Genomic DNA, 23,568 nt, shown 5'->3' on the forward strand with positions numbered 1-23,568 from the left:
TTTATAATTTACGAATTTATTTATGATGAAGGCCTTATTTTATCCTAGATTATTATTTCTTGTGAGGTATTAGCGTTAATACTCAATTATGTAGTTCACAGCGGGTTGGACCTCCGATTGCGAAGGAGATTAGTTTAGTATGGAGAAGGGTGCCATTCAATAATATTAATTCTGGTACATCATGTTTCGGTACGATTATTATCAATATTTATTTATTTATTTGTTTAGCCCTTATATTCCATGACATTTAGATACAATTTACAACAAAAGATACATAATACATGAAAAAATTAATAATGCAATTCGGTTAAATGTCCTGGCCCCTTTCGGGTATACCGTATAGGCCTCCTCCAACTGTCCTATTATCAATATACATAGATGTAATTCTGTACAACGAAGTGAAATTTTATAAAATTGTGAACAGTTCAAGGTCTATAGATAATGCACACAATAGTTACTCTTCTCATGTAAATGCATGCATTTTTATCAGATTCTTATACAATTAATATACTTAAGGAAATTAAAGCGATCTCAGCTTTTATATTCACATAAGATTAGATCTTATTAAGCGAGACAAAAAGATTTTCTCGCCTTTATTTTGGTTGACTTTTTAAATAGAGAAAGTTAGGAGGTAACAAAAATCTCGTATTTGCAAAGGTTAAATGTAGTTAGAAATTCCATCGAGTCAGTCTAGACGGGTCACAGGAGGGTGCTCCTTGGGGAGGCTTAACATAATATTCAATATACTTGACGTGAGATTATATTCGACATGATCGCGTATTAGCTTTCAGTTGCTGAACAAACTGACGTAACGACCTCCATGTCCTTGGGGTCGTCTTTCAAAGGCACGTTTTATTGAGACATTGTTGCCAACATGTTATCAAGGTTTATCTCAGCGGCACAGATAATTCCAAGTTACTTGTCTTCAATTTCGTTGCTGACAACATAATTTGACATAATTGAGTTAATTCACCTATTGCGTAAGGTTTGCATTGCATTTTCGTTAAACATTAGAATATTACAAACAAAAAGTAATTTACAGCGCGAACTCTATCACGCTTTAAATTGCTTTTTATCCTATCCCAAAAAAATTTAATATCTGACTTGTTCATGTAGTTCAGTACATTCTCAATAGCAGAAGTTTCAATTATGTAAGTCTCTTTATGTTCAATTTTAAGATAACATCTACCTACGAATCTTACGATATTTTATGAAGAGTACCCACTACCCATATTGTTTATGATTTATGATAAACAACAATAGAGTCGATTGTTTATTATGGAAAGTTAAAAACAGTTTTCACCCCTCGCTGCCCCGCAGTCGTGACTGCCGCACCAAGAGAAAAGTAAATTGATAAAGACAAGGTTACGGTCTATTAAAAGTGAAATGAATTTGTATAAAACCAATCGTAACTAATGTCGTTTAATTCAATACAAGCTAGCGAACCAGTAAGTTCCACGAACTCGAAAAACATCAAATTGACGAGACGGAAAAAGTTCACAAAATTGGATAATAGCGCGCTAACGTTAACGTAATATTATGTTACTCAAATATAGATTGATTGGATGAACAGTGACGTTTTTTGGTGAATTCTTGTTTTATTTTTACCGATAGAATAACAAAGTTGAGGAAGCAATTTGACTTAAGACTGTCGCGAGAATTTTTTTACTAACGATCAAGAGCGTCAAATGAAGACTATTAAGATTTTATAATATTATATAGGTATTAAAATGATGAATGTGAAGATATTGAAACAATTTAACGAAAAGAATGCTTACAGCTTACCTTATGTCTAGTAACGGTTTAGTTTTGATATGAAAGCGATGATGTTCACATAAAAATTGGTTAACAATACGATGTACTTATGGCGAACAAAAAGCAAATACAATAGTAACTAGGTTACGGCTATTTTATGATTGTGAGGACGTACTCCCACAGCTACAGAAGTATAAACTCAGTACTTACAAAACGACTCAGAACAGAATTTTGTTTAAAATTAAAACACACAACACTTTGCATATAAGTAAGCTAAACGCATTTTTAGGGCAATTTAAATTTTAAAGCATAACTAGGTGAAACCTCTTCAACCGCAAGCAAGTAGCATACTAAGAACGTAATTACCTAAATGGGTACTGCGATACTCAGCTTTAAAATATAAACCTTGCAAGAACAAAGTCTAAAATCATTGCATAGGGCTCGTGCGGTCAACGACCATGTCTCGGGAAGAGCTGTGTGGTCGTAAGCGCTTCAACGCATAGCAAAACTTGACGCTGTCAATGCTAACGATATTGCGAATCACGCGTAAAAGCTCGCAGGAATAATATCCCTGATTACACCCAGTAATTGCATTTTTATTACTACATCCTTTAGAATAGTATAATTTGAACAGAATGCTTGAATTAATGAAACATTGCGCAAATTAGTACTGTTGGATATTAGAAAATTTATGCGCGTTTCTTGGCGGTCGCGGAGTGATGTTATGTTAAAGACACAGATTGTATAGATGCTTCCATAAGTTATGGATCTATATTTTTTAAATAATTGTGTTGTCTAAGAGTATTAAAAATCTTTGTAACATTCCGCTTGCAACGTTTTAATAAAATTACATTCCGGAGCTTTTTATGCACATTTCAGGCAAGGTTTATTTTAAAAGCATAAAAGAAAGAGGAAAATATCGCTTTCAAAATTACGTTAAATTAAACAGGAATCAGAAATGTTTGTGAATAAAACAAAATCAAATGAGTCGTTTCATTATTGAAGCTCGGAGCGTTCGCGCTTTGTTAGCTTCCGGTGCTTCGAATGCAACTACATGTGTTAAAGTGAAAATGGACTTTAAGATAATGGAGTAGAAATTATTTCACAAAAATGGGCATTGTGTAATCTATGTTGATTCATAATATTTGTACACACTCGTCCAGAACAAGTCTTAACTCTTAATAGCAAATAATGCACTTATAGAATTTTAAAACGGAACAAATATTGCACGTTGTTTTAAAAAGGGGTGATCTATGATAATATTCACTTTTTGCTTCTATTGTTAGAGTTAACTTACATAAGGAAGTAAATGATTAACACATTACAATTATTAAGTACCTATTTTAAAATAATACTTACACATTACAATATAAGTATTGTCTACCTGAAAACATTAAATTATTTTCCTAATTTAATGTTTGATATCGATTAGCTAGGTAAAAATAAAACCACTAACATCTTTAGCTAGCGGTATATTTCCTCTTTCATAGCATCACGTATCCATTTTAATGTAGCTGTATTCCTGTGGGCCCAACTACACTTCAATGATGGCAATAAAAACTCTCGCCCTACGAAGATGTAAGTAATATACGATGCACAGTATCTCGTTATCAATATTGACCACAATCGTGAATCCACTCGTGGTTTCCTATTGTTTCTCAAGGAATTCCATACAAACAATATGCAATTCACAAACGCATCTCACTTGCTATTCTAGGAATTCTTATTATATTATTTCAAACATTGCGAGAGCCATTAATATTTATACTTAAAAGGTAGCGAGGCTGTAAATAGTTGATTAATCTCGCAGTCTCAGACGTGTTTGCAGAAAAGGTGCCGTACAGGGATTATTTAACATAAACATTAGATGTGTTTGGAGATAAGAGCTTTCCGCTTTCGCTTCTCTTTGAAGATAAAATTGTATAGAAAACGGAAATAGAGCTAAGTTACATACTGACTTTAGTTCCTTTTTTCAGCACAATTTACGGCTGAATGGATGAATTTAAAATTTTATTTCGTCCTCCATGTACGTTATAACATTAGATAGATTACACAAAGGACATAAGCTTAAATTTTAATACAAGAATGTTTATAATTATTACTGTTAACGCATTGTAACAATGGACTATGAAGTCTAATACATATTTACCATAGATATAATACTTACAACTTTTCACGCTCTCGTGAGTTCATTATAGGAGAACTATAATCTTATTAATTGGTAGATATCATCGTCAGGTTACTTAATTACTAACAATACAACACTTAGGTTGGTCGTTGGTGTCATCACGACATGATAATTTCCATTTGGAGAAAACAGCAAATTGTGCGTTCATAATGTTCCTACCCGCAGGCTACGCGTGTTAACAAGATTATATAAATTACACGTTGTACAAAACATGTACTTACACGTAAACTTTATTATAAATTGAATTATATTAAATTATTACTATTTAACTATTTTACTATAAACGAGTGAAAGTTTACCGGCTTATTCTGTCAAAATCATAGAGAAATACTTAGGTAGAGACAAATAAATTTAATTTAAATTGAGTTATATTTATTTAAAAAATTTTTTCACTTGATTCGATTGAGAATTAGTCGTTTGTTTTTTTGCAAAAAAACTGTTAAATACAAACTGTTGAAAGCCGTTCAAGCATACAAAGAAAGAAGCTTCAAACATTTACTGACCATATAGATGAAAGTCACGATGAGCGCTATGAATAGTTGCGGTTAAACCAGGAAACAGTTCGTGCTACGATAATTTGTTCACACCAACTTACTCTGTATAGAAAGATTGGAATCTGCTTAGCTATTGAGAGTGATTACGTACAATCAAAGCAGCCGCATACACGATACAATAACGGCCGCTTTTTTGCCGATCACCATTTGAATTCCGACAAACATAAACAAGAAACTAGTTAGTCGAAATTCTAATAAAGATTAATCAAATAACTTTTACAATTTATCTTTCTTGATCGATGTGACTTAAATGATATATTAAGATATAGGACCACCGTGTATTTATATGGAGCATAAAATGTAGTTTACGACGAAATGGGGATGATCGTCGTGAAATATGAAATACACTCTACCCTCCTTCCCTCCTGAATAATTTCACGTTTCCTATCTTGAATAATTTAAAGCTACGTTTTCGAAAGAGTGCATTAAATTTTAATTTCAATCGATAAGGCTAAGTGTTCGTATATTGTCTTACATAGTATTCACATATCAATTTGTGACAAAAGGAATTGGTACATATTATCATAATGTTACTTTGTCTCTATGTTTTAAGTAGTCTATCTATTTCTGCTAAAGTTTTAGGTAACATTATAAAATAATTGTTGACCGCAAGGTTGATAGATTACAGGCGTAGGCAAAAAGGATATCCTAATATTCGCGTAGACATGTGTTAACTAAGATTATTACAGCTATTTGCAACAATGACACAATGCAAAATAGATGTCGCTAAATAAAAATACCTTTATGAATTACGGGTTCATGACTCACACTCACCCTGTGAAGGTCGACAAGATCTGGGGACACTAGATCTTCTCAATGGAGGAGACAATCTGATTTTTATACTAAAATAGATTGCAGGTAGTGGCGCCGTGCATGCAAAATGTTGACAATTTGGTCGGGGTTAAAAATTTCGATTAAATATAACAAAGCAACCAAAGCACACAATTAAATGTCATAAACTTTTAAGTGAGTTAATAATTGTGGCACACGCTGATTCCAATTAGTCACCTTATTAAACTGTAACACGGAAAAGTTATCAACATCTCTACAGCCAATCATAAAAATACAATAAGCAAATCATATTTCTCATTCGTCCTAATATTAAAGTAAAAGTATGAGTATACATACAGGTCAAATTTTTGCAACAAAAAGTTTTTTCACTACTATAGAAATAGATTATGAAGTTTTAATGGATGTGTAAAATTAAAAATATAACACTTTAAATAGTGTTGTTCCCAATTGTAACACATTACTTTTCCTAGTTGCAAATGTTAACACAGTGAGGTGATTAATGCAGATCATTATTAGCAGGCATTTACAGACAACCCTGGGGGAATCTTCCCTCGTTTGCTTAATTCCGTGAGACTTTACGAGCTAACATCGTTAAAAACAGACTTTGAATTATGCCGCTCGTAATTATTGATAGCTGAACTTTTAATGAACTCCATTGACATTATTTTGTCTAAATCTAATCTTATAAATCTTTAAAAAATTAAAACTAATTTTATACCGTAGCATCTTAAAATGTAAATGTAGAGTCTTTTTTAACTTATCATAACAACAAATACTTAGTACTTATAACGAATAGGCCCTTTTCTTTGAACAATTCCTTTGTGAAAAATGTTGCCCTGAAATTAACGTCAAATAAGTTTGTTCATAAATTTTTATTAACCCTAGTTATACGGCACAGCAAAAATTACCTATTTGTTAAAAAAAGATCGTACTTTTTATTACTCTGACACATCGCTCACATAATGAAATAAACATTCACACTTCAATTATTTTTCTAAAACTAAACTCATTGCGTGTTTTATTGACCTTTACGTAATAAGGAATATAAAATGATAACTACAGGCTACATTATTCCTTGCGATATGTGCACAGATTCCTATAACGACGTGTGTGCGAATTAACATGATAAGGAGGAATCCATGAAAAGCCCCTAGTTGACATAAACATACATGTCCACAGATAGCAAACTGCGGCCTCCTCGGTTCTCAGTGTCGCACCAACGCAGACTGCTCCGCCTCCAACTCGCGCTGCGCGAGGGGAGTCTGCACCTGTCAGCCTTACTACGCTGAAGTTGACAACTCCACGTGCCTCCAGTGTAAGTGATTTCCACTGTTTATCTTATACTTACATGTTCATACTTCATACACACATAAGTAAACGTTCGTTTGCACTTTGCTATGGTTTGTGTTGTAAATTGTAAACTGCCTCTATCTTTTCAGTTTTTACCTGATTCAAATAGTTAGTATAATATCTTCTCTATATTTATAAAATTCTCGTGTCACAATATTAGTTACCGTACTCCTCCTAAACGGGTCGACCGATTCTCATGAAATGTTGTGTGCATATCGGGTAGATCTGAGAATCGGATATCTTTTTTATACCCTTATGTGATAAGAGTAAGGCAGAACAACGTTTGCCAGGACAGCTATTCATATAGGTAATGTTATGTTTAATTAAAGTAAAACTTTAAACTGGAACTATTATTATTTCTAAGTTTAATTCTTCCGATTCTATTATTTTTCGATTAGAAAACAATACAATAGCAAAAACATGATTCACATTTCACAACGCATCTTATCGATCTGAACACTATCACTGCTGTAATTTGTTTCATTTTATTCAACTTTCCTTTTATTTTCTATAATGAGTATCGTACAATATTAGTGGTTTCGATATAACTTTCACTTAAGTATTGCGGTTTTCATCATTGACACAAATATTAGGTATATTTTATTGATCGATAGGTAACTGGAGCATTTATATAATGTTAGTAATTATAGGTCTTTATTTTCAATCAGATTTTTTAACTAGAAAAGCCACAATTCAATCTTATTAAGTATTATTATTCCAATTGTTTATAGTCTCAACTCATATTTTAATAATGTACCTATTTCATAGTGACGATCTTGACGATTTTCTTTTTATATTACAACGCTACATTTTTATTGTGCGACACCAATGTGACACAAATACCTATCTATCATGAACAAAATTGGAATTTTATTTGCTATCGAACTTTTCCATGACCCATCACGCCTCACTTTCTTTGGAACCCAATAAATATAGCCTACAAGGTAATAGATAGGGAGGCGAAGAGGGGAATTTTCTGCAATACTCGAGCGTGGCAGTTTAAGATATGAGAGATACCTTAGACCTAATAGATCAACCTTGTTAACTATTTAGCTCTTTAAGTAGTGACGCGTGCCCAGGATAGACGATCAGATTAGTAAAAAAAAAATCGATAGTCTGAAATACTCGAGCGCGTCAGATTAAGATATTGGGGGTTGATTTTAGTGTTTTAAGACTAAATTTAACTAATCTGACGATAAGTCCTTGACGCCGCCAAGTTATAGGGTCGCGAACTTGTAAAAAAAAAACGTTAATCCGGCATTCTCGAGCGCGATTGTTTTTATTTTTATTTTGAAGAATATAATCTAAAACTTACTAAAAATACAAAAGCTGCCGGTTTCCGCGTGACCGGAAGCCTGGAGGAGCCATTTCGTCTTCCGAAAAACGCGTTGCAGTATATAAGTCGCGAACGATACATTTTACAAAAAAAAAAGTTTGAATAAACAAAAAAGGTAATTTTATTTTACACAAAAAAGGTCTCTTTACATTTTTGTCCAAAGTTAAAACTTTTTGACTTGAAGCATCATAAAAACTCAAACTCTCGGTTTTTTGAGTATATCTCGAAAACTGAGAGTGTTAAGTAAAATTGATATGAAATAACGATGATTAAAAAAAAGAAACTCTCAAACCTTTTTCGGTCAGATTAATAGAACCCACCAACATTTTTGTCAGATTAAGAAAATATGCTTTCAGGAGACCGAGATAAACCTCCCCTATGAAAATCTGACGCGCTCGAGTATTTCAAAAGGACTTTTTTTTCTGCATTTTCAAAAATTCATCGTAACTTATCGTCACGCCGAAATCGTCAGTTTTTTTAAGAGGAGCTTCCTTGGGGCCTACTTAACACCCCTTCCGAAAATCTGACGCGCTCGAGTAATTTTTTTTTTGTGCATTTTTGACGAATTAATATGCCTAGCCCCACCACGCAAACCGGCAGATTAGTATACCGTTGTTATCAGAGGCACTTGGGGCATACGTAGTATGAATATCTGACGCGCTCGAGAATGCCCAAGTAACTATTTTTTTTTACATTTTTGAAAATCCGTACACGCCAAACCCACCGCTAAAATGGTTTTTACCATAGAAGCTTTTCTTTTCGAAATTATTTTATCTATCGATTTTGATAAGTCTCGACGGCGCCGTTTAATTACGCCATTTAGCTACCTCGCCTCCCTATCTATAACGTTTATCCAAACATGTAAATTTAGATAAGTAGATTATTTTCCCGTTTCCGCATTTGAGAGCGAGTATTTTTATAATTTCCAATACTTATACTAAAACGAAAAACATGTTTCCAGAAAGATTGCAATGATGCATAAAATAAAAAGTACCTACAAATGTTTTCTTATTCTCGTAAGTTTTATGACATATTTTACGTGACAAGAGATAAACTTGTATGCGCGTCCTGAAATACATAATATCCCTACATGATACATCGAGACAATTTTGAAAAATCGGATTAATTATTAAATTATTTATGAAATTTTTTAGCTTTGTCACTGCAATATTTGTTTGGCTACGAGCACCGAAATTGAGGATAGTTATTTACATTCATATTCATTCACACAAACCTTGTTTGCAGTAAAGATTTATGACACAAGACAAATAAATATACAAACTTATAACTATGGACTTAATTACAAATTACAATCGATTATTCCCATGTGATTACGAAGCTTTATTTTATTGTAATAATTAACTATCGAATGTAGCCGATACTGATTAGAATTATCGGAATACATCGTTCCATTCCTTCGCTAGCATAGTAAGTACATTTTAATTTACTTAACACTATTCCATGCTCGTGATATCATGACAGTCCAACACTACAAGTGAATTTTAAATGGCTCTATTAAAATATATTCCATGGGGGCTTTCTTCCTGTTGACGTAATTATAATTTAATGTTTTATTTTATTTTTTAAATACATCCAAATGTTTCTATTCCTTTATCAATGTATTTTACGAGATTTATAAGTTTTTTTGTGAAAATATATGTCTACATATAGAGCGCTCTATATTAAATGAAAAACTCTGTATCAAAGCCCAACAAAGACTTTTAATCATGAATAGTATTATTTAAATATTATTTAAATTATTTAAATTAAAAAGAAATATACTAAATGTATATTATACTTACATTGTACAAAATATGCTTTGTATTAAGTACCTATACGTAGAACATTCAAGCATTCGATATCAGAAGAGCTTTTTTGTTTTTCTTTTTTAAACAAATAAAAAATCATATCTATCCGTATTTTAAATAACAGCTAATAATTTATGACTACAAAAATAAAATCATAATCTTAATTAAGTACTATTACATTCTAAGTTTATATTTATAACTGTCGGTTAACAAGCAAGTTTTACAAGGCATTGAGTTCATCTAACACTGATGCAGCGATAAGAAACACGCTACATCATTTCCGCTATCTCAATTTAGTGCAGTACGATACCAATAAATCCTCATTCAGATGCGTTTGTTTAACACCAATGCTGTTAAACCATTCGGCGATAAATCAATAAAACTCAACACAGCTCTATATCAAGCGCATGCTGAAATAAAAAGACTAAATGCGTGTTCGTAAAGGACGATACCTTATTAAAATATGGACTAGGTACATGGCAATTTATATGATCTATCGTCGATTATATAACAATAGACAAATAAGTGTAATTAAGTTGCATTTTTCGTATAAAATTTTTATTCACAGTAGAATGACTACATAAGTATTTTCTTTGTAATGCCGCCTTAAATATTTAATTTATCTTTTGTAGTAAAATTAAATAATTATTATCTATCATTATATTAATTGTTTTTTAACAAAGTTTTTAGTCTAGACTCTAGATAAGTAACTTAGACAAAGTAAACATTTATACGGATATTTCGGTAAATGGTTAAGCGAGCTTCTATAAAATTCTATATGTAAATTAAATATGATATACGACTCTAAATAAGGCCTGTTGAATCGGTCAACGGTTAAAATACATTTATAGGTAAGATTAACGGTTAACGATGCAGTCAAGTTGTAAGCACTTTCGTAATCAACCTCAAATATTATAATTATTTAATGCTTATTGTTAACTGTATTCCTCAAGTTAAGGTAAGATGTACTGTATAGCAGACATTCTTTACATATTCTGTACACAGTTTTTATATGCGACTATTATATACCTATGTATTAATATTAACTACTTAACTATATGAAATAAAATAAATCTGAATAAAATAAATCGAAATAAAATAAACACAATAATGTGAAGATCTATCATATCTTCAATTAATAATTATCTCGTATGATATTTGATAAGCGTTAGTCGTGAAGCCAATCCACGTGCAAATTAATTGGACTGTCAGTAACATTAAGATTGTATATAAAAGCAATAATATGGTAACTTAAACACGAGTAGGTATTATCACATAAACACCGTAGTTAGATACCACGATAACACGTATTGGGTAACGCTACTTCCATAATAGCTACCGGTTCTAAATCATTATCGATCATATTAATCTTGTCATGTTAAATTAAAATGCAATAAATTTCCAAGGCATTCTCATTCGCTGTTGGGTTAAGTACTAAATTGTTTTATGCACCGACTCTACATGCTTAAAATCTTAATTATTCAACAAGAAACAAGTCGTTTAAGTTTTAAATAGAATATCTTGAATCACTGCAGCTATTTTAGTAAAGGTTTGGAATTTAAACCATTAACGTGATGTTGGTAACTTAATTACTTTAATAAAACCCAACTCTCAACTTAAGATTTATAAAAACTATAAAATAATCGTCCTTCGCACGCGCCTGCATTGTCATCAGATTTACTGTGGCTAGTATAAAGAGAAGCCTATAGTCTACAGAATTTTTATTACCTAACAAAAGCTATGTACAAAAAAATATTTTATAAAGAAACTGGAAGTAATCCACGAAGTAAACTTGCCCGTTTAATATTACGGCTTTATTTATCTTACTGCGACATACTCGTATATACCGCAAAATACATTCAATTAAATTAGTTACCTAGGTTTTATATTTAATCTTAAACTAAAATATTTTACCGTACAATATAGTACCACAGAATACAGTTCGTGCCAGTACCGTCGTATTTAATTGTTAACGTAATTGCGTCCGAGTTATCAAATGTAGATTAAGTCAAAAGCGGTCACTAAGGCACCAGACACCAAAAAATTGGAGTGCAGATAAAATCTTACGATTGGAAACCGAGAAGTCACGCAAATTATTATTTTACGAGTTGTACATTCCATATTGCTGTAAATTTATTAACAAAAATGTGCATACGTTTCTTCTTATTTCCTTTATCATTAACTTTATGTTGGTCCTTGAATATTTGGGACAAAATGTGGCCTAAACATGTTAATGGTGTAAGTGCGAGTGAGATCATAAAATAAGTACATTATTATAATAAGTATCCAATTTAAAAACGATAAAGTCTTGATGCAAATTAAGAAAAAACGTTTATCGGATTATCAACATGTCCCCCTTTGTAGAACGTTTTACGAGTGTCGAGATCAATTAAGACATGGCACGATGCTTTCGTCGGTCTAACAAACGGATTATATTTATTCAATCGTAAATCGCATGTCTATCTACTAGTATTATCATAAAGGCATCAATTGATTATTGAAGCACAACACTTCTTCCTAGTATGCCGCCAAAGCCGTAAATTACCTAGGAGATTGTTTCTATTAAATTTCCTGTACGGAAAGTGTTAACACTACGACTCATTAAATTGTATCGATAGAATTAGAAATTATATGTGTGGATATAAATCAAGTTGACAGGGCTACTGGAAATAATTGAACAATTAACATAGCCGTTATTTTACTCAAATATTTTACTTTATTTACATTAAACAACGATTTAATAAACAATGTGCGTGTTCACGTGCTTACTTTTATTTATTCATAGGGTAAAGTCGCAGTTCAAGCATACAACGAATGTTTATACATCCTCGGAATATGTTCATAATATTCAGATAATTAAAGTGGACCATTTTAGTTGTTATATTTTCATAAGTAAAAGAAAATAATAATTTTAACTAAGTAGATACTTTGAGGATTATAATTAAAGAAAGCATATCTCTACCAAATTTTATTTTGTTTTATAGAAATCGATTTCAGTTTTGTTCAGTTCCGTTTTTTACAGTTCTCATTGGTAAGTACAATAAAAACTTAACTGTGTCAAAATTTTATAATCGGATTAAAGGTTGCCAATTTTATTCATAAATTTATAGAGTAACTCTTTAAATTTGATTCAAAACATTTATTCAAATAAAACTATATAAAAACCACAGAACATATAAAATTGATAAAAACCTATAAATAATTCATATGTTAGAACGATGTATAGTGTGGAAAGGATGTCCATTGGATGCAAATTGATGACGGTACGCAAGCCGGCAGGCAGCAGTGAACTTGAAAGTAAAATAGGGTCACACACGCCTCGGGTCGCGAACCCGTCACTCATTTGCCTGTCCACCTTCATTCATGCACCTCGAGGAACACTATAATTGACAGACTACGCCCAAAAACTTTAAAACATGCTCATACATTAATCTAGGTAACGTTCAGCTCTCGTGAAAGTAATATTTTATAGGCTAACAGGAAGACTGTGGAGACTCATTTTGATGTATAATATAACTGCACATGACAAGCATGTTTAATTCTATTGTCGGTTCCCATAACACTTTTTACTCTAAGTAAATGTGAGGCACTTTGTACTGTAACTTAACGGGTTTCGTATGTAGTTTAATGCATTTATATAATTGTGATAAACATCAAGGTTGGATCGTGCAAATAATTTGCCTGCCATATAAGTAAAGAGTTCGCGAATCATCTTATCCACGGATCTCTTAATTATAAGTGTTATTTTTCTATATCATTTAATTACATTTTATCTCGTGAATGTCTTATTTTTTTTTATTATGTTACATAAGTATGTATGTTAAAATTTGAAAACCTCTTTTTTGTTAGGTTACCCAGTAACAAAAATAACTTTAAAAATTTCGAACTGTAAAGCGATAATAAATTAGAAAATTACTATAGGCCTTAAGCTAAATTCTTGTGTTATTAATCTACTTTAGATAGTGATTTTGATAAGCAGGTTAATTTAATTAAGGGGAAATTAGTGCAACACTTTCTTTTTTATCAATTCTAAGTACTTATTCCAAAATCCATTTCCTAAATTCATTTACAAAATTGTTGTTGTTTAATCAGCATTTTTTCATACAAACTATGGAAGGCTTATAGACGATGAGTTTTAGATTCTAACTACATATTTTAGCTATTATGTTAGCCTTATTATTTTGAGAATGAATACAACTCAGATAAATTCCTGCCTCTAATATTATACGGAAGAAAGTGTACCAAGCTTCAAAATAATCTATTCGTATATATTCATATTTCTAGGTGTAATATGTATTCTTTTAATATTTCAGCGACACTTCTCGGCTCGGAATGTGTGGTGTCAGAACAATGTACACTAAAAGTAGCCTACAGCGCTTGCTTAGATGGTGTTTGTCGGTGCACGGATGGTCATTTGCAATTCAGAAAACACACGTGCCTCTCACGTAAGTACCTTTTACAAGATTAAGCAATAGTTAGCAGTTCACGTGAATAAATTGTTTTTGTTTTGTTAGATCATATTAGGCATTCCAGAAAGGAGATTTAGGAATTTTATGATCTGTACAATAAATGGTACATGGTCAAAAAAAAACGTAAATCCTAAATAACATTGTAATAAAGAAAAGTATAAATAGCTGTGATAAAGTGTAATTTACACCCGATAGAATATCTTTCGTGCGTAACTTTCGTTTTCGCGTTCACGGGTCAGTCCCTGACTTACGCCAAATTGTCTGCGTCACGCACAAAAACATCACGGCTTTAACTCCGATAAATCACCATGAAATTCTGTAACTGGAAGATGAAAGTCGAGATAACCATGTCGTCAAATAGTCCGGATGATAGAATTTAAGATTGTGTTTTCTTGATGCACGTTCTACATAAGTTTCGTTAAACGCAACCCGCATTATCCTAAATATACTCCCATAAATGGATGCTATTACTGTGAATCTTTGATCTATGAGAAAAAGTGGACACGTTTATGAAAAGAATGCACTTTCTGTGAACATCGTTTGTTTCCGTAATACGATGTAATGCGATCTTATTGTGGGAACACCAGCCACACGAGATTGTTATGGTGCCTTGACATTCGTTCGAATCGCAATTGTCTCAATTTGCCACCAAGTTATGTATGAATACGAATGTTTTATGTGATGTAGAAAGCAGTGAATCTTCTGAAGAAAAAGAGTTTATTATTGTCTTTTAATAACTGAATGTGATTTTGTTTTTCTGTGAATATTTTATTAAGTATTTACTCACTGAACAATCAAATACTATTTTTGTTAAAAAAATAAATTTCAATGGACCTTTTTTGTTTTTAAGATTTATCAAGAGAAATTTAAATACTATCTAGGTATGTTCTAGTTTCTTCATGGAAATACGAAGTACCTACCTTTTGATGTCGTTGGTAAATAACAAGATATTACGTATATAGTTATAGTTATTCACAATATAGATAACCAGATTCCTCAAAGTTATGTTGGTAAAATAACAAGTCAGAAACAATAGGTTACGAATTACGATGAGAGAAACTTTCTTCTATTTGCAGTGAACGCTCATAAATAATGACTGTTGTTAAATCATTGTGGTCTAATAGCCATGGTTCATTGCAAATGTCCTTGTAATAAAGAAATTACTGGGGCATGAAATAGTTACAGGTTCCGTTGTTAGTTCGGAAAACTGCTAATTGTGTTTGATTGTTAGCTATTTGTCTTCATGGTTACATGAGCAATAAGTTAATGGATGATGATAACAAATGTATCACTTATCCATAATTCCTTTCATTTATTTCAGCTGCTCCACCAACTCACGTTTGCTACAGTAATGAACATTGTCGTTTGTGGGATAAAGACAGCCACTGTGAATTTGTTATACCCAATCTATTTGGAAGGTGTTCCTGTAATTCATTCTTCAAGAAATCTGGAGATAAATGCCTTCCTATAAAATTACCAGTGTATGCCACAGAGGCAGTAATAGCAGAACAAGAAACTAGTAATGATTCATCGAATGAAACAAACAATGAAGTTGCAAATATAAAAGATCGTTCATCTCAACCTAATTTTGTCATCGATTCCGATGAAATAAAGCCGAGTAAATTACCAACGTATACGAGTAAAAACGACGTATTAAGTACTCAAGAAGACAGTCCGTTAATGCAAACTGTTATGAAAGTACCTTCAATTGATCAAACAAAACGGCTATCGGTTTCTATTAGGAAAGATGGAGAACCAAATGAACTCATCAGTTCGGATGAAATGACAGCTAATTTACATGCCAATGATCAACCTGTATATAGAGTCGTGACTCAGCCATCAGTTGATAAGAAATCGAATAAGAAAAGTGGTACCTCTAAGGAACAAAACGGAGGAAAGCATAAAGGTGGACATCAGAAGAAATCATCACTTAAAGGTAAGTGGTTTATGGATAAACTATTAATTTAAATACCTCATCTTCATAGCAATTTCTGGCAGTAAAATCATGGAGACGAATTAATAATTCGTAGTGTCTTACAATATTTCCTTTTATGTAACATTGGTGATTTAAATGTTTCAGATAAACAACGCATTCGAGCAGATGCAATACCAGACGTAGACCTCGGACCCGTGTCTCTCGGAATGCCGTGTTACATCGACAGTCAGTGCCAGAAAGTGGACCCCAACACCCGCTGTGTCAACAAGCGCTGTGATTGCTCATACCGCACTAATTCCACATCGGCTTGCTCAGCGCGAAATCGAGGCTGTCTGCCCGGTACATTCCAAGTATGTTTATTTTATTATGGCTTCATCTTTACACAGCAGCGTTAATGGCTCAGTAACTCAATACGGCAATTAAAATTTCTGAGCGGTCTAAAGTATTACGTACGTGGTCAATACAATGTTTGTATTATAACAACGTACTAATTACAATGTAGGTAATCATACTTTTTGTAACGAAAGAACGCGTTATTATGAAATAGTTTCTGATTAATTAACCAGTTAAGAATGCAGTATTATAGTTCACACACACATTATACACCCGCGCCCGTCATTAATATTTTTAAATTTAATTTCGATATCCTTACTCAAGATACGTTATAATATACATACGATAATTGTATTAGTATGTAGTATACTCCTTAGTATAGAAAACATATTTTTTTCAAATTGCCTATAGTTAAAAAAATTAACAACATCATCAATGATCAAATTCATCTATGAACATGTCTTGTAAAGTGCCTTTAATGCTTCTTTATGAAGCATATAAATTCTTTAGAGTTGATAGTGATTATATTTTGGATTCCCTCTTAATTTGTTTTCCTTTAACATTACAGTGTCGATCAACTGGGACCTGCATAAGCTGGTACTTCGTGTGCGACGGACGAAAGGATTGCCCAGATGGCTCCGACGAGAAATGCCTAGGTACTGGTAAAGGTAATTGTCTCTGCACGTTTCCTTTCTTTGCACCAATTAACTCTCTGGTGACTAATGTTCCCATAACATCTTTCTATATGTCTAATGAATTCTACGGGTTCGGTTGTGTTAATGTGGGTTGTGGACTGTGAACTAAACTGGGTGTGGCTACTAAACCTTAATTGGGTATGAATTATTAACTCTATGTCAGGGGACTGATGTATTTATTATAATATTTGGTCTTAATTATCTGTAAACAAACAATATCATAATTTTCATAAATAAGATATATTTTTTTTGCTTTGCTTGTCCGTCGTCGTTGCGTAAATCTTAAAAATTCTAAACTAAAACTTTCCTCGAGGACCACGCTATAGGTAGAGGTACATTGTCAAATATAGAATGAAAATCTGTACAGTACTTTTCGAGTTTATTGCGAACAAACAGACAGACGCGGCGGAAAGCTTTATATTATATATTATATCACTACATAGTATAAAACAAAGTCGCTTTCTCTGTCCCTATTTCCCTATGTCCCTTTGTATGCTTAAATCTTTAAAACTACGCAACGGATTTTGGTGCGGTTTTATTAATAGATAGAGTGATTCAAGAGGAAGGTTTTAGTATATAATTAATTAGGTTTTAGACAGAGCGGGTGAAGCCGCGGGCGGTAAGCTTTATATTTATATTATACAGGGTTACTTGTAAAACACCAGCAACCTCGCGACATGATAGCTAACATCATAAGTAACAACATATTTTGTTCTACGACTTTTGATAATTTGTATTGTAATTTTAATTTGTATTTGAAATTCAAACGGAAAATTAAATGAATATTTATTTTTGTATGATAATTTAATTTTCATACAAAAATAAATATTCATTTAATTTTCCGTCTGAATATTATAAACTCTACGCGCATCCCAAAAATTACGTAAACAAGAAGCGAACGAGAGGGGGAAGAAGCGTGCGCGGGCGTCGCGTCGTCCTTTCGATAATGAATAGAACATATAGACTTACAAATGTTAGGAGAGTACAATAAAAGCTTAAAAAATCATTTAAAAATAATTTATTGCGTTATGCCAATAGTCGTATACTTATGATGTTAGTTATCTCGTCCTACGAGGTTGCTGGTGTTTTACAAGTAACCCTGTATACATCCACCTCAAACCATACTATAATCACGTTCCAGAGGGCACAGGTGAGCGGTGCCCGATGCACGCGTTCCGCTGCGGCGGGCCGGGCTCGCCGTGCGTGTCGCGCGCCGCGCGCTGCGACGGCACGCCGCAGTGCCCCGGCGGGGAGGACGAGAGGAACTGCAAGGCTACTAGGAGGAAGGGGTAAGTTGATTGTGAAGAACTGGATTTGTAGGTGAAAGCTGTGTGTTGATGCGCTATATTGTCCATTATCTGCTCGAGAACGAGGGGATGTTCTAGACTTTAACAGGATTTGTAGCTGAAAGCTGCGTGGTGATGCGCTATATTGGCCATTATCTACTCGAGAACGAGGGGATTTTCTAGAGGGTAGGTGATCGAATTGAACGATGCTTGATGCACGTGTTTCGCTGCGACGGGTCAGGTCCAACGACGTCATAACGTCGGGTCTATATAGATAATAAACACGATGGAAAGGGTGCTATGGTAAAGTTTAGTCATCAGTAGAATGCTAAAAGTAGGCATTTTATGTGATGATACATGTTATTATCACTTCGGGACCATGAGATCATGAGTAAAAGAAATAGGAATGTGTCGTAAATAATGTTGAAATATTATCTTGATATTTGATTAGGTATTTACGCTTAAACCATACCGGTGCGCGGTGGATGGACTTTTCTTATTGAAATATGCAGGAGAGATACTTACCTCTCAGTAGTTTAATAGTGTTCCGTAGTAAATTTAAGCAATAAGAAAACAAAATAAACATGAAAAGTTTAAACTTATGGTCCAAATTAAAGAGTGCACCTTGATGTAACTGCTTATAGAAACCATTAAGAAATAAGGGTAATTAGTTTCTCAATGAATATAATATTCAATTGTGAAATAACTTTGCATAAAAACGATTTTAATGTAAATCTTCTTTACAATTACAAATTAAGTAAGCAAACACAATGCGTAATACTACATTCCCACGCTTTGGTACGGTGTAACAGGTTTAACTGTATGGCTCTTGGATACATTCCAGTTGCCGTGCATGGTTCGTTCCTTTGCTATGAGTTCCTCAAAAACTAATCGATTACTACAACAGTTGCATGTTTATCGGTCTCATCTTACTGTTTACTATTTTCGTATAGAAGATTTCGATCAATTTGAATTTATAAAATTTATCTTGAATTTTATTCTATGATTTGATTGTTATGGCTACCTGATGAATCCGTAATTACATATATTTACCTCATCGTATTCATAAGCAATTAGCGATTTGTGTAACATATTTTGTAGATAATTCAAGTCTATGCCTTTATAATAGATACCTTACCTTGTGTCCGACGTAATCTTATGCAATTCCAAACTGATTTCAAAGCTAGTATATAAAAATATTCAGTACCACTTGGATTTAATTTTATTAATTAAATATTCACTGTGACCTCACCTCACCTCGATGACAAGGTTTTCTGGAAGAGATTTCTGAGATTAGAGCTTTAGCGATAAGACTGCCCGTTGGGCTCTTTTACATTTAAGCACACATTTAAGTGTATAATAAGCTGCTAGCAGTTGATCAAACGTATATTATATTCCAGTTGCCCACGACACACGTTCCGATGCGGGTCCGGCGAGTGTCTCCCGGAGTACGAGTTCTGCAACGCCATTATATCTTGCAAGGATGCGTCTGATGAGCCCCCACATCTATGTAACGAGCAATCCAGGTAATAGATTTTTCGTCATAGCTTTCACCTAACTTCTTATTTATTCTAATCTCCAAAAAGAGAAATAATAAAATTTTAATAAATAGATTAATCAGGATTGGTTTCCTAATAAATATACTAAATATGTACTACTAATATTATTATCACGAAAATCGGTAAGAATGTATGCTTCTTTTTAAACGAAAATCACTGATGATTGGCAGTCATGTAGTTTATGTACCTGAATAACACTTGAAGTTCGTCCGCGGGTGAAACTGCGCCAGCCAGTATTAAACAATTTTCCTAATTATAAAACAATTGAGTATTTGAATAAAAAAAAATTATTGATTTTTTGCATGTATTTTAAAACTTTATTATTAATAATATTGATATTTAATGCAAAAAACTAAAAAAAAATGTTTTTCAATTAATTGTAAGCAATTAAAAATTGATGAAATTTAAATTAAAATCACGTGACTATAAACGCGCCATGGCTGGTCACCATAGATGTGACGTCAAAATGTTATAGTTGTACCTATACGTTTTTGTATCAACTGCAATGTGTGAAAACTAACATTATGACGTCACACGCGTCCGGGTGACGCTTCGGGAGTTGTCGGTGTGTTTTCGGTACTGGATTCAAAGACTAATTTTTATTTTGAAATAACTTTTGAATTATTGCAAAAAAAAATAGTTTTGTTATAAAACTAATATATAATCTTTCCATTTAGCACAAAAAAAAATTTATTCAAATACTCAATTGGTTTACACAAAGATGGCGCGCAGCCGACTTCTGCCCGCTGCGGTGCGGCAACGGGCGCTGCCGCAGCACCGCCGTGGCGTGCTCCGGACGCGACGGCTGCGGCGACAACAGCGACGAGATCGCCTGCTCTGTGTGCCGTGAGTATACATACACACACTACATCAATGACCTATTATACTAGTAGACGCGGCATACGCCAACATCGTTGCACTAAAAAACAGCGTAATTAATACATACCTACTTACTAACGCATTATCATCAATACAGTTGTTCTCTCTTTCACTCTCACGCACGAGACATAATACATGTCTCACTCATGTACTTCGTAATAACAACTGCCGATTAAAATATAAAAAGAACGTCCAGCTACGACGCTGAATGGTGCGTGACTAAGTGAAACTCGGGCACTTAGCTGAGTTTTTTCTTGCCAAAATAGAGAGCGGGTAACGTATCTAGCCTTTTTATATATCATAGCACTACATAGTATTTTTGTGTGATATATTGATAAAACATTTAACTTAATAATTAATGATGGTATATAGTTACTGTATTCACTTTTTTATGTTATTGTAATGGTTTAAATGTTGTGTGCAGTTTTAATTGGGTTGTAATCTGAATATTGTTTAATTTAGTAAGTTGATGTAAATGTTTTTGGATTATATGCTGTAACTGTGCCTTTTAAAAATAAATAAATACTCCGTAAACTATGCTGTAAAGTGTAATATTACTTACACTTACCTAAACTTGTACACTACTCTTCTTACGGTGCATTTACATCAAAATTCAAAAGAGCGAATGCTCATTCTAACTTCACTGCTTAGCGACACTGTGTCAAATTATTTTAGTTTATACAGGCGTAGAGCGTTCTTTCATTGTTCTTAGAATATTCGAAAGATTCTATGCAATGTTTTAATGCTGAAAAACACTGAATACGAGTTTTCGTTTACACTAAAAGACCACGAAAGAATGCTCTAGCCCTAGCTCTATGTTCGTTTGATGTAAATGCACCGTTATACTACTCAACGCACACTCCCTACGTTGAATAGGGAATCCCTTTTTGTACTCTAAACAGTAAACACATCTTTGAGGTTGTATATGGCAGTACGTCTGCAATGAACAATGCACAGTGCACGCGCCATACAGTATATTAAATGCAGCAACTTACATAATATAATAAACTAAATAAAGCATTTAAAAGATAGAGACCTCATTATGTTTTATAATCGTATAATAGTTTACTAGTTACTTCCATATAAAAGAGCTTTTACTTACATTTGTCTCATAATTTTACCTACGTAGGTACTAAACTTTACATAAATTAAAGCTCGTTAAATGACAACATTACAAATCCTATTATTTTCAAGCCGAGAGAGATCTTAGGTACCCCAAACCCACTGACCGTAATGTTCGCTCATAATATTAATGTTCAATATTTTTCAAACGTTAAACACAATTATTTGCGCCTGACACTAATTGTTTCACTTGATCAAATACTATTGCTACGTATTCACAACTACATTCCTAATTCTCCACAAATATTTCGACCGTTACACGAACAATGACTCTACAGCTGTTTTTCTTAAAAATGTTTTAAATGGGTACACGTTTTCGCTTTTGACTTTTGCTTTTAAATAGAAGTTTTACAAGTAATTTTGTAAGGATAATGGCAAAGTTAACGACTGATTGTAGGAAAGTGTTATACATGTTGGGTTGTTTTATCTATAGTTGTCCTTTTGGTCAAAACATTAGATTTATTATTGTAACGCATAAAATGAAATATGTACCAAAGTCCCAATTCCCAAACCTCACGATTATAAGACACAGTTATTTTCATTTTTTGGTTCCAATTTGTTTTAAGGAATAATTGTGAAATAAATTAATAAAGAGCTGTGCAAATAGAAACATAATAAGTTAATCTTTAAAATTTTCAAAGACAATTATATTTTACAGTGTTTTTATATTATTTATTATTTCAGGATGTCCAGCATCACCACAGTCGCCGTAAAGAAAATACTAATCAAGAGTGCACTAGAAAATATAAGCCCATTTCTGAATGAAGATCTCAAAAAGAAAACTATACGAATTTATATGGAACTTCAGTTGTACGGATTTTACTCAAATGTTTGATTTAAATGGTTGGATAATTTTCGTCTATATTTTGGTCTATCCTATATTTCTTCAAGATTTAAATGAAAGCAATAAAATGGGCATATTATAACGTTTTCAAATTAGTTTCGTATTGTATTTATTATAATCCGAACAACCACATTTAAGTGTTTATCGACCAGAAAAAGAAGCAGTTTTTGTATTAAAATTAATAAAAATCCGTAAAGATAATAAAACCCCACTCAAAAGACTGAGGAGTGATACTCTATTTCTTGCATTTCATTTTATAGATAAATAATAATTGTAAATAAATTGTAAAAGTTAAGAATAGCAATTAAATAATTACTGATTGTGAAATATTTTGATTAATTCGATACCACCATTATTTTTCTTGTTTTAGAAACGTAGAAGATGAATGTAATATTTCATGAAGACGGGCTTAATATTTTTTGTAATTTCATATCGATGTTGATCATATTTACTCACAATCTTTAAATTTTCCTTGTTTCAAAAATAGAAAACGAAATGGAATTCAAAGTTATTTAGGTATTTTAAATGTTTGGTCTTGAATTCAAATAGATTTGTTCCATAGTTTAAAATATTAACCCGCCTTCTTAAAATGGTTTGTTTAGCTACGTTTTGATTATTTTGTATAAGTGAGCAGTAGCATAAATGATAAATTATTTCGTCTA

At 32.7% G+C, this 23,568-nt stretch overlaps 1 protein-coding gene across 2 annotated transcripts in view; it reads left to right on the plus strand.

Moving 5' to 3' along the window:
• Positions 1-23,568, plus strand: part of LOC123691433 — a 29,835-nt gene extending 6,267 nt beyond the window's left edge. The window contains exons 2-10 of one of the 2 annotated variants that reach the window (XM_045635815.1): positions 6,469-6,604; positions 14,097-14,228; positions 15,574-16,188; positions 16,333-16,538; positions 17,090-17,189; positions 18,358-18,505; positions 19,903-20,028; positions 20,783-20,907; positions 22,747-23,568. In XM_045635815.1, coding sequence (XP_045491771.1) covers positions 6,469-6,604; positions 14,097-14,228; positions 15,574-16,188; positions 16,333-16,538; positions 17,090-17,189; positions 18,358-18,505; positions 19,903-20,028; positions 20,783-20,907; positions 22,747-22,775 — 1,617 coding nt within the window. In that variant the 3' untranslated portion in view covers positions 22,776-23,568. The remainder of the gene's footprint in view (positions 1-6,468; positions 6,605-14,096; positions 14,229-15,573; positions 16,189-16,332; positions 16,539-17,089; positions 17,190-18,357; positions 18,506-19,902; positions 20,029-20,782; positions 20,908-22,746) is intronic. The other variant, XM_045635816.1, reaches the window with a different exon arrangement.

Source organism: Colias croceus, chromosome 4, assembly GCF_905220415.1.
Source record: "Colias croceus chromosome 4, ilColCroc2.1".
In the NCBI taxonomy this organism is placed as follows: Eukaryota; Metazoa; Arthropoda; class Insecta; order Lepidoptera; family Pieridae; genus Colias; species Colias croceus.